The following is a 10,407-nucleotide window of genomic DNA, read 5'->3' on the forward strand; positions in this document are numbered from 1 at the left end:
TTATGATGAAAGTGATGGAGGAGATAATGGGTTGGCAGAGAAGATGGTGAAGGAGGTGGCAGAGATGATGGTGGAAGTGATAACAGAGGTCACGGTGGAGGTGTTGGTGGAGGAGATATGGAAGAGACAGTGGGGAGAATGATGGAGGAGATGGGCGTGGTGAAAGAGGTGGTGGAGGAAATGGTGGAGAAGACGGTAGAGATGATGGGGGAGGGAGTGGCAGAGAAGATGGTGGAAAAGACGATGGAGGAGATGGTGGAGGAGATGTGGAAGAGACAGTAGAGAAGACGGTAGAACCGATGACAGAGGGGACAGTGAAGCAGGTGGCAGAGGTGATGATGAAGGTCATGGAAGAGGTGATAGGAGAGCAGAAGGCAGCTGGCATTTAGGGAGCATTTCTTGTGTGTCAGACCCTAATGGTCCCAGTGCTCCCACCCGTCCATTCTGTCTCAAAGGAGTATAGGAATCGTCTATTTCTGGCTCCCAAAGTAGACCAGGACTCAGGTGCTGGTGATTTCTTTAGGAGAAATTTTATGAGAAACCTTGGAAGTAGGAGTGGGGAGCAGAGAAAAGGTGTCAGGAAAGCAGTCAAGTCAAGTAGCAGGATTGCTGCTGCAGGCAGAGGGATTCATTGCCTTCTGCGACCTTGATAACTTCTCCGTGCCCCTTCGCCACTGAATCTTCTGCCCCATCTGCCCCATGCCTTCCCCCCTCTCTGTGTTCCCCAAACATACGACAAAACCTCCAGTTCTCCAAAATCTGATGAAGTCTATGGATTTCTGTGTTGTTACTGCGCATCTTGCATGTCCTGCATAGAAACGTTGCTTTACTATGAGATCTTAAGCAAACAAAATAGGTCTCTCTGCTTTCAGTTGTGTACGTGGAAAATCGGAACAATATTGCTTCCAAGAGTTATTTGTTCCAAGAAGTTACTAAGATCAGTGTTACCAAATATTAAAAGGCATTAGATTTCTCTGTTTTAAAAAGAATATTGGATTAGTCTGTAGTATTTCTCTGTTGTGGTTTATGACCAAAAATTCTGTTGAGTACATCATCAGCATCTGATGTCCATGCTAACTCTTACTTCCCTGTGAAATGTCACGGAAATGCTAGAGGAGGGTGAGCAGGCTAGTAGGAAAGCACAGATTCTCATGGGTCTTCCTTGGGCAGTTGTTTTATCACTGTAAATGTCAGAGTCTTCATCTGCAAAACGGGGACAGTGACACACTTTCCCCCAAGGACAAACCCGATGACTCTTTTTTTTTTTTTTAAAGATTTTATTTATTTATTTGACAGAGATCACAAGTAGGCAGAGAGGCAGGCGGGGGAGGGGGGAGCAGGCTCCCCACTGAGCAGAGAGCCGGATGCAGGACTCGATTCCAGGACCCTGAGATCATGACCTGAGCCGAAGGCAGTGTCTTAACCCACTGAGCCACCCAGGCGCCCCAATCCCGATGACTCTTAAGAAAGGGCGCACAACGCATGTGCAGAGAGCGTCGCGAACGCCGTGGAGATGCACATCATACTTGTAACTGTGTGTGCGCGTGCGTGTGCACACACGTGTGCGTACAGTGCCATGAGTGAACGTGAAGGGAAGCTTTGTCTTCAAGTCACAGTCCTAGGAATCTTTATTGTGATTATCTTAGGTCACATAAGAAAATCATCCCTATGGGACATGAGCCCGTTGGACCCACGTAGTGGCTCCAGACGGACAGTTCTGTGGCTGGTGCTGATTTGTAGCAAATGTCCGTGGCCTGTGCTGGTAAAAATGTCACCACATGCACTGTCATCGCTGCTTATATCTGTGGCTAGTCGTTCTCTGGCTTCTCCCTTTGGAAAGGTATCATTTTTACTAAAAGAGTAGTTTGGTAAATTACATGCACCGTCCAACATGTCTACATTTGATTTCTCTTTGCATATCAAACCTTTAGTATGATAAAAACCTGAAGCGAGCCATCAAGGTGATGATCATTAAAATTCAAAAATCATTCATGTACTTTTAAAGCTGAAAGTAAACTTTGGACTCCCCCTCCCCTATCAGGGCAGAGAATCAGTTAGAACAATGGTGAGGCTTTGCCGTGGGAAGGAATGAAGGAATTTGGCTCAGGAGGCTCTTTGGATCAGCTTCTGCTGTCGTCCCTTACAGGATGTCGTGTCCAAGATGCTCCATGTAGACCCTCATCAGCGCCTGACGGCAGTTCAAGTCCTGAAACACCCATGGATCGTGAACAGAGAGTACCTGTCCCAGAGCCAGCTCAGCAGACGGGACGTCCACCTGGTGAAGGTGCGGACCGGGAGCCATGAGAGCGGGATGCCGGGGGTGGGGGGTTCAGGAAAGTTGCCCTGATCCCCCACAATTAACCAAAAGTAACCGTGAGATGAGAACCAGATGGGGAACCAGTAAGAGGCACAAACAGGTCTCCCTAATTTATTTAGTTCTACACATTTGTACACATACAAGCAATCACACGCGAAACTCCGAGTGAGTTACAGCTTCTGGTAACAATCTTGAGCAGCTTCATTGTGTGCCTGTGTGCGTGTGCATGTGCGTGTGCATGTGTGTGGCAGGCACATGTACATGTTTGGGACAGAGACACAGAAGGAGAGAGGGAGACAGGAAGTAGGAGAGAAAGACTGACAGACAGATGGGGCAGGAGGGAGGGGGGGAGAGAGAGAGGTGGGGGGAGTCGCACATTGGCACCAATTCCAGGCTCCAGAGCCCTGGGTTCTAGAGCGGAGGTCTACGGACTTCTGCGCAGGGGCCCAGACCATGAGGGCTGGAGGCTTCCAGAGCCAGACATCTCTGCCGCTCCTCCTCGAATCCCCTGGTGGTGCACAGACATGTGCTCCATGTCCATGACGCATACAGCCGGCAAGTGGCCAGGGGCAGCTGGAGAAGCCGGTCCGTGGGAGCAGGGGCCCTGCACTGGGCCTGAGGGCAAGGGTCTGCCACCCCCGTCGCACACCGCATATGTCTCACTTCATTTTCCTGAGGCACTTCCCAGGGCACAGCCTCATGAAATGTGGCTAGACAGCTTGCTCTAGAGCATTCTGACATGCGAAGCCCCTAACGGAACACAGGGCTATCGAGGGAACAGAGATCAGGACACACCTGCCATCAGGGAGACGGTCTCAGTCCCAAGGATCCCAAGGTTTTCAGCAACAGAGTAGCAGGAAATGAACGGATCTGGGTGCACCCTCGCCGCCCGACGGTCCCAGCCTCACAAGGTCTGACCATGCGGTACAACTGTGGTCAGCGTCACCAAAGCCAGGCGTCCTCAGACCCGACCGTAGCCAGGCAATGGTTCCTGCCCACCTCTGTCGTGGTGCACCTGCACCTGTGGTGCCGTGTAGATGGACTCACAGACGTCCCGAGGACTGGAGGGTCTACACTGCCAGCACAAGTGCTTTCTGCCTCGTGTGCTTGGCGGAGGCTGCTCGGAGCTTTGTGGGGAGGACCAAGGCCACATCACTCCCGGGTCTCAGTCCTTGGAGGGTAAAGCCCGTCTTCTAAAATCTGGCTAGTGTGGTAAGGTAACATAGGGCCGGGATCCTGCGATCTCATCCGGAGGCTCCCGGAGACCCCCCCGGCCACACACACAGTTGAAGGCAGGTGTGGGATGGTCAGAGAGCAAAACCGCTTTTATTCAGGAGGCCCGGAGCACACGGGACCCTGCCAGCTCCGGGCGCCGTGGTGGGGAGACCGAGGTCCAGAGGCATCCGGAGGCCGCCCCCCTCGGGAGCGGGTGGGCACCACAGTCACCCGCCCTCTCCCTTCCTTCCCCAGGGTGCCATGGCTGCCACCTACTTCGCTCTGAACAGAACTCCCCAGGCCCCGCGGCTGGAGCCAGTGCTGTCGTCCGGCCTGGCTCAGCGCAGGGGCATGAAGAGACTCACGTCCACGAGGCTATAGTGCGAGCAGGCCCCGCAGAGCATCCTGGGCGGGCGGCGCCGGCTGGGGCTTCCGTCCCGGGCACTGCCAGGGTGACTGTGCCCGTCTCGAAGGCCCGGGAGCCTCTGCTCATTCCACGTTCTCTTGTTCAGCCTGGATGGATCCAGACCGTGACCTCTCAGCGCCTCGCTGTGCCCACCCTGCTGCCTCCCTGCCCCGAGCTGGCCCGACGGACTCACTTCACTGCACACCACCATGAGCAGCGCCTGTAGGGTTCTTTCGGGCTCTGTGGGTCTTTTATGATCACGGCTTATATTTATACAGAGAGATATTTTTTCCAATGGTAAAGCCAGGAAGGGGGTCAGGTTTCCGACACACACGTCCCCGCGATTCGGGTGGGCGGACGCGCTGACCAGCTCCCCCCCCGGCCCCCCACCCGACCCCGGGAGGGGCTGGCCTCTGTGGTGTGGTGTTGCCAGGAGGACGGGGTCAGCACATGGCACCCGGGAGTAGACGCCAGGTCCCCTCCAGTTGATCCAAAGAGCCCTCGTCCCGTTGCCCATCTTCCAGACTGCGGTGCTGGGTGTCCTCTCCAGGTCGCAGACCCACATGGGGAAAGGGCCGGGAACCAACAGGTGGCATCTTTGCTTTGGGGGCCTCTTTTCACGAGAATGGCGCGTCCCTGGGGAGGAGCCAGCGACAGCCTGTGCCCCCTGCCCAGTGTTCTTGTCCCCTGACGGCCGGGGCTGCAGGGCTGGGGCTCCACGCCCCCACCCTGGCTCTAGCGGTGGTCAAGGCCGCCCAGAGGTTCTGAGAGTGTGCGATGGGCCCGACGGCTGGTCGGCTGGTTGCGGTCTTCTGTCAGCCCCATGTGCTTTCATCCCAAAGCAGTGTTTTTGCTGTGTTTGCCTTCCCCTCTCTGGGCCGCAGGAGGCCCGCGAGCCCGGGCAACCCTGAGCTCTGTTCCTCCCTTCCAGGCGCAGTCCCGGCCCCACGGCAGCCAGGAGGGGGACGGGAGGCCCTGCTGCCACCCTGGGGCCTGGAGAGGAGCCAGAAGATGGGTGACCCGGGGCACCATGCACTTTGTAGAAGCTGTGCTTTTGTGTTGTTGCGTTTGTGTTTCTGTTTTTCACCTGATGTTGCCGGGACATTTGATGTTTCCCACAGGGAGGGGCGCGCACGGGAGGGGCTGTGCGCTTCTTAAATGAAACCGGGACAGGTGGGGCGCCCTTGCCAGACAGGAGAGGAGAGAGCGTGTGGCCCTCGGTGTCCTCCCCCAGCCCCACGGGGGGAGCCTCCAGGCCGGCCCAGGACTCCCCGCCGCCCTTGGCCGGGCGCGGGGCTCCTGGGGTCCTCCGCCAATCTCACTCGGAAGACCTGTTTCATCATTCTTTGTTCCCATCTCAAGCAGCTACACACCTCGAAAAGACAAAAACAGTAGCAACATGTGGCATCCTGGGCATAACTGCTTAGCTTGTTCCAAGTGCGCTTGGGCCTGAAACCGTAACCTCGTTTCAGAAGCGCTCCTTATTCTGTGAGCCTCTCTCGCCGCCCGAGAACCACCAGAAGGAAAGATGGGGGCAGGGTCGCCACTGGCTTCCCTCCCACAAAGCCTCCTGAGGCAGCTCCCGTATTTTCTCACTGGAAATTGCTTTTCCCCAAGACCACAAAGGCTTGGTTCCCAACAGTTTTGTTTCAGATCTGAATTATTTGATCTGTGATTAGAAGCTTGGGAAAAACTGGTTGGCCCTTAGGTCATGGGTTTGCCCTCCCAGGAAGCCACCGAGGTCATCACACCTTCCGTCCGCTACGGGGCCACGGCTCCAGGGCTCCTGCGCCGCGGTGTGCCGCTGAGCCGCTGGTTTGCTCACAGAGAGGCGGAGTGCGGAGGGAGGGACGCAGGCCTGCGGAGCCCGGGAGCAACCGGGAGAGGAGAAGGGCCAGAGGGCGCTCTCTGCACACCGCCGCCCCTGCTCGTCCCCTCACTCAGTGTCACCAGGCACGCAGGGCACCTGCCACTCCGGGAGTCACAGAGCGACCTGGGGGCTCACCTCGCACCAAGTCCTGCCCTTAGCCAAGGGCAGGGGGTGGCAGTGGTGGTGGCAGAGACCCCACAGGCACCTGTCAGGATGAACCGACTCGACTTGAATGTCTGTCAGATACCGCCACTTGCGCACCTTCTCCAGGACACAGCGACACTTGAAACCCTTCCAGAAAGTCAGCCTAGAGAAGTCGGTACCAGAGCTGAAACCCAGCTCGCAGGTCTTCAGTGGAAGAGCCAGTGGCTGTGCGTTCTGAGCAGTATCAGTGCGGAGGAAGGGTCACTTCCCCTTTCACTTCCTCTGTGCGGGGCTCCCTGCCCGCCCTGAGAGGCTCCGGGGGCTTCGCACAGGCGGCCAGACCGCAGGGAGTCAGATCGCTGTCCCACAGATGATGGAACCATCCCCCTGTAGGTCATAGCCCCACAGACCGTAGAACCATCCACTCTCCGGATCAGAGCCCCATGGACCATGGAACCATCCCCTCCTGGATCAGAGCCCACAGACCATGGAACCATCCACACTGCGGATAATAGCCCACAGACCGCGGAGCCATCCCCCTCTGGATCATTGCCCCACAAACCGTAGGACCATCCCCCTCTGGATAATAGCCCCACAGACCATGGAACTGTTCCCCGCCGGATCACAGCCCCACAGACTCTCGTGAGAAAACGGAGCCCTGGCCCTCAGGCCTCCTCCCCCACCGCCCCGCGGTCCCCCCAGGGATCCCACTGTGGCCTCACCCCCCTGCAGTCCCCCCGTTTGACAGGAACACCTGTCCCGCCCCGGCGGGGGGCGGGCTCTGCCGGATGCCATCCCCAAGTCAAATTTGGGCAAGAGTGAGGTTTCTTCTGTATCCTTAGGTCAGATTGTCCGTGATTTTAACCTAACCTTGTGTGTGTTGATGCCCGGAAGATTGTCCGACGTGTTAAACGATGATCGTGCTCCATGGTAGCCAGTGTCAGTCGTGAAACGCTGTTGCTCCTGCGGCGGCGCGGTGAGACTTCGGCCTCACACTTGACGGATTCTCCCAAGCACACGATGAACTTGATTCGCACTGTTTTCCTTTCCACACGGCCTCGCTGCCCCTCGCCTCTCCAAGAGCCCTTAAAATTCTCCAGTGCAAAGGACGCCGCAGCTCCCCGGCGGAGAGGAAGGAGGAGCACCCAGCGTGGGTTGGCAGAGCCCGGGCAGAGCCGTGGGCGACGCGGACCCTCCGCCGCTGGTGGCCCGAGGAGCTTCCGACCCAGACCCGACTCGGCACTTTGTTTACAAGCCCGCGTCTGTGTTTATAGGTCAATATGTTCACGCTTTGTATTTTATGTTTGAGATGGGCGGCCACTATACAGATATTTATTACGCTTTCCAGACTTTCTGAATAGATTTTTTTGAATAAACATGGGTTTTATGAAGTGTAATCTTTTTCTAGGCTAACAGTAATTCCCGGACTCTGTGTGGTCGCCAGTGGGTCTGCAGGTAAGGTCTTGCTTCTCCCATCCCCTCGCTCTGTCCTCGGGCTGCTGCTGGCCCCTGCCGCTGCCGGGTGGCATCTGCGTGGGGAGTGTGACCATCCACTCCACACCGAGAGCTGCCAACGACATGTGTAGCCTCGCTACAAGATACCCCCACTAGCAGACATCCGAAAGAGTTCAAAATCAGCCCAGCGGGCATTGATATGAGCAGCAGTGACAATCTAGACTCTAAACCCTTGAGATGATTAATGACAAAATATTGAATTTGGGCCTCACAGCCCCCAACAGGCAACTCTCCTGACGTTTTAGAAGAAAGGAAGCCAGAGGGCTTCCACACCCCTAGGGTTCCAGTGGTGTCCAGACTCATGCCTTCATTCCTTCTGGGACCCCCATGTAAGTTGGGGAAGACGGCGCCCCGCACGGCGGTGCCCGTGGGTCCGCTCATACTCTGGTCTGGTCGTTGGTGGACTAGATGGGATTAATGTTCACGGTTATTCAGATGTGATCACTGCTTACAATTAGTTGACTCGAGTAAAGCAGTTCAGATGTCCTGGGCCTCAGCCAATCTGACGAAGACCTTGAGAGCAAAGACTACGGTTTCCCAGAGAAGAGGGAATTCTCCCCAAGACGACATGGAAACCCTGTCTGAGTCTCCAGCTGTCAGACCCGCTTAGTGCGCCGCCCGCAGCTCCGTTTGTGCCCATCGGACCTGCCGGCCCTCGTGATGGCTGTGCCGGCTCCTAAAAATGCATGTCTCTCCCTCTCCCTCTACACATAGATCAACTGATTGATCAATGATAGATAGATGCAGAGATGTAGCTAGAGATGGAAACATATCTCCCACTGGCTCCGTTTCTCCGGAGAACTTTAATTCAGTATGACTCTGTTCATCCTGCAGAAAATGGAGAGGCAGTTTGGCCATCTTCTGGGCCTGATGGAGTCACAGCGGGTCGGGTATGCCATCGAATGCACAGCCGGGTGCCAGGCAGCTCTGTCCCTGAAAGGACTTCGCACTTGCTTTAACCACAGCTCTGTCTATATCCAGCCATCGGCTCGGCTGCCTGTGCCACACGTTGTAGGTTGCCTTGGGTGCATTGTTGGTCACGAGCGTTTCTTTCCATTATCAGGGTTCTGCCTATCCTTTTTTTTTTAATATTCTTTTTTTTTAAGATTTTATTTATTTATTTGACAGATCACAAGTAGGCAGAGAGGCAGGCAGGGTGGGGGTTTGGGGGGAAGCAGGCTCCCAGCTGAGCAGGGAGCCTGATGCAGGGCTCGATCCCAGGACCCTGAGATCATGACCTGATCCGAAGGCAGCGGCTTAACCACTGAGCCACCCAGGCACCGCTGCCTGTCCTTTCCAGGCCAGCTTGGGCCATGTGTCCATAAATCTTCTCTAGAGCTCATTGTTCCCCAGAGAGCCGGCATGACAGGAGTAACCATTGTCGGTAACTCGGGTGTCCGCATTTCCTCCTGCCCAGGACACCGATGAAGAAGTGTTCTTTCTGTTCCGGGCTCAGCACAGGGCCTGGCACAAAAAGTGATTTGTTAACACAGAAATAGGTATTGAGCTGGGGGCCGCATGAGATTCTAAATAGGGCATTGGCGTCCTCCGGTGGCTTAGGTGGCCTCAGTGACGTGAGGGGGATCCCCGAAGTTCATTCCTGCGCCCCCCACAGGGCCCAGGCCATCCGTGTGATTGCGGGGCTCACTGACCGCCGCAGGAGCTGCATATCAGCTCCCCGCAGACACACACTTGCCTCTCCAGATTCCTGAACTCGGTCGCAACACTTCCCCACACAGCATTTCCGAAGGCTACAGCCGGAGATCCTTGTTCCGGGGCCCGCCTCCCGCCCCTCGCAGTCCTGGGTCTTCACTCCCTGCTGGTCTTCACTCCTTCCGCTGGTCCTTGCTCTCACCTCCACCTCTGTGGTCACCTCCTGCCGGGCCTTCCTGCTGCTACGTCACTTCTCAAACCCCTTTTCGACCTTGCAGCTCAAAATTCTATCAAAAGACAATGATGCCGCTATCACCATGCTCTGTCCAAGGAAACCTCCAGCATGGCCGTTCTCAGCACAGGTCTGGCTCTCTGACCTGGCCCCAGCCCCCCATGACCTTGGCCGCCGTGTGTCATTGGTCTGTCTGCAGGCGCATCCCGCCTGCCGTTGAGGCTGTGCTGTCCAATGGAGTGGACACCAGCCCACGTTCGGCTATTAACACTCACACTTAGCACTAAGTACACTTCAAACTTCAGTTCCTGGCCGCACCGGCCCCTTTCCAAGTGTCCCACAGCCGCATGAGGCCGGGGCTCCCACGTTGGATGGCAGAGACTCTGGCCCATGTCCACGATCACGGAAAGTTCCGCTAGACGCCACCGTTCTCGTGTGTCAGTGGGGAGACTTAGACACAAGAGAATCGCTCTAGCCCGTGTAAGCAGAAAGAGCTGAGGCCCCACCGTGTGCGGCTCTGCTGGCGGAGACACCCGCCCTGCCGCGACCACCGCCCTGCACCAGACTCGTCTCCGCTGCTCGCCTCCCGGGGACGACGCCCTCCCAGGGGCTCCGGCCTCAGCCCGGACGGTGAGGCAACGTCCACGCCTCCCGGAAAGCCCAGCCCCATCCACAGACCCACTTACAGGAACCGGGACACAGGAGGGGGCGATGGGAAATGAGACAGGATAAAACCCAGGAGAAGCTGTGGGTTGTTAGTGTGTTGGGTTCAAGTGTGTCCTCCCCCCAGATTCTCATGTTAGAGGGACCGCAGGACCCACCATGTGACCTGTTGGAGGGAGGCTGCTGTCAAGTTAAGATGCGGTCCTTGGGCTGGGTCCCCACCCAAGATGGCTGATGTCCCTCTAAAAAGGGGGGATGTGGACCCAGAGGTAGACACACACACAGGGCCAAGGGTGTGGACGCACCATGAGAAGATGGCCTTGTGGCCGAGCCGGGAGGTCTCAGAAGAAACCAGCCCTGCCCACGCCTCCCAAACGGTGATAAGTCAGTGT

At 56.5% G+C, this 10,407-nt stretch overlaps 1 protein-coding gene across 8 annotated transcripts in view; it reads left to right on the forward strand.

The window, feature by feature from the left end:
• RPS6KA2 (ribosomal protein S6 kinase A2) overlaps nucleotides 1–7,328 on the forward strand; it is a 294,983-nt gene extending 287,655 nt beyond the window's left edge. For all 8 annotated transcript variants that reach the window (XM_045080056.1, XM_004769583.3, XM_013044355.2 and 5 more), the window contains 2 exons: nucleotides 2,147–2,284; nucleotides 3,788–7,328. In XM_045080056.1, coding sequence (XP_044935991.1) covers nucleotides 2,147–2,284; nucleotides 3,788–3,913 — 264 coding nt within the window. In that variant the 3' untranslated portion in view covers nucleotides 3,914–7,328. The remainder of the gene's footprint in view (nucleotides 1–2,146; nucleotides 2,285–3,787) is intronic.
• Nucleotides 7,329–10,407: the final 3,079 nt, after the last annotated feature.

Source organism: Mustela putorius, unplaced genomic scaffold (assembly GCF_011764305.1).
Source record: "Mustela putorius furo isolate JIRA1106 unplaced genomic scaffold, ASM1176430v1.1 tig00000450_pilon_pilon_pilon, whole genome shotgun sequence".
In the NCBI taxonomy this organism is placed as follows: Eukaryota; Metazoa; Chordata; class Mammalia; order Carnivora; family Mustelidae; genus Mustela; species Mustela putorius.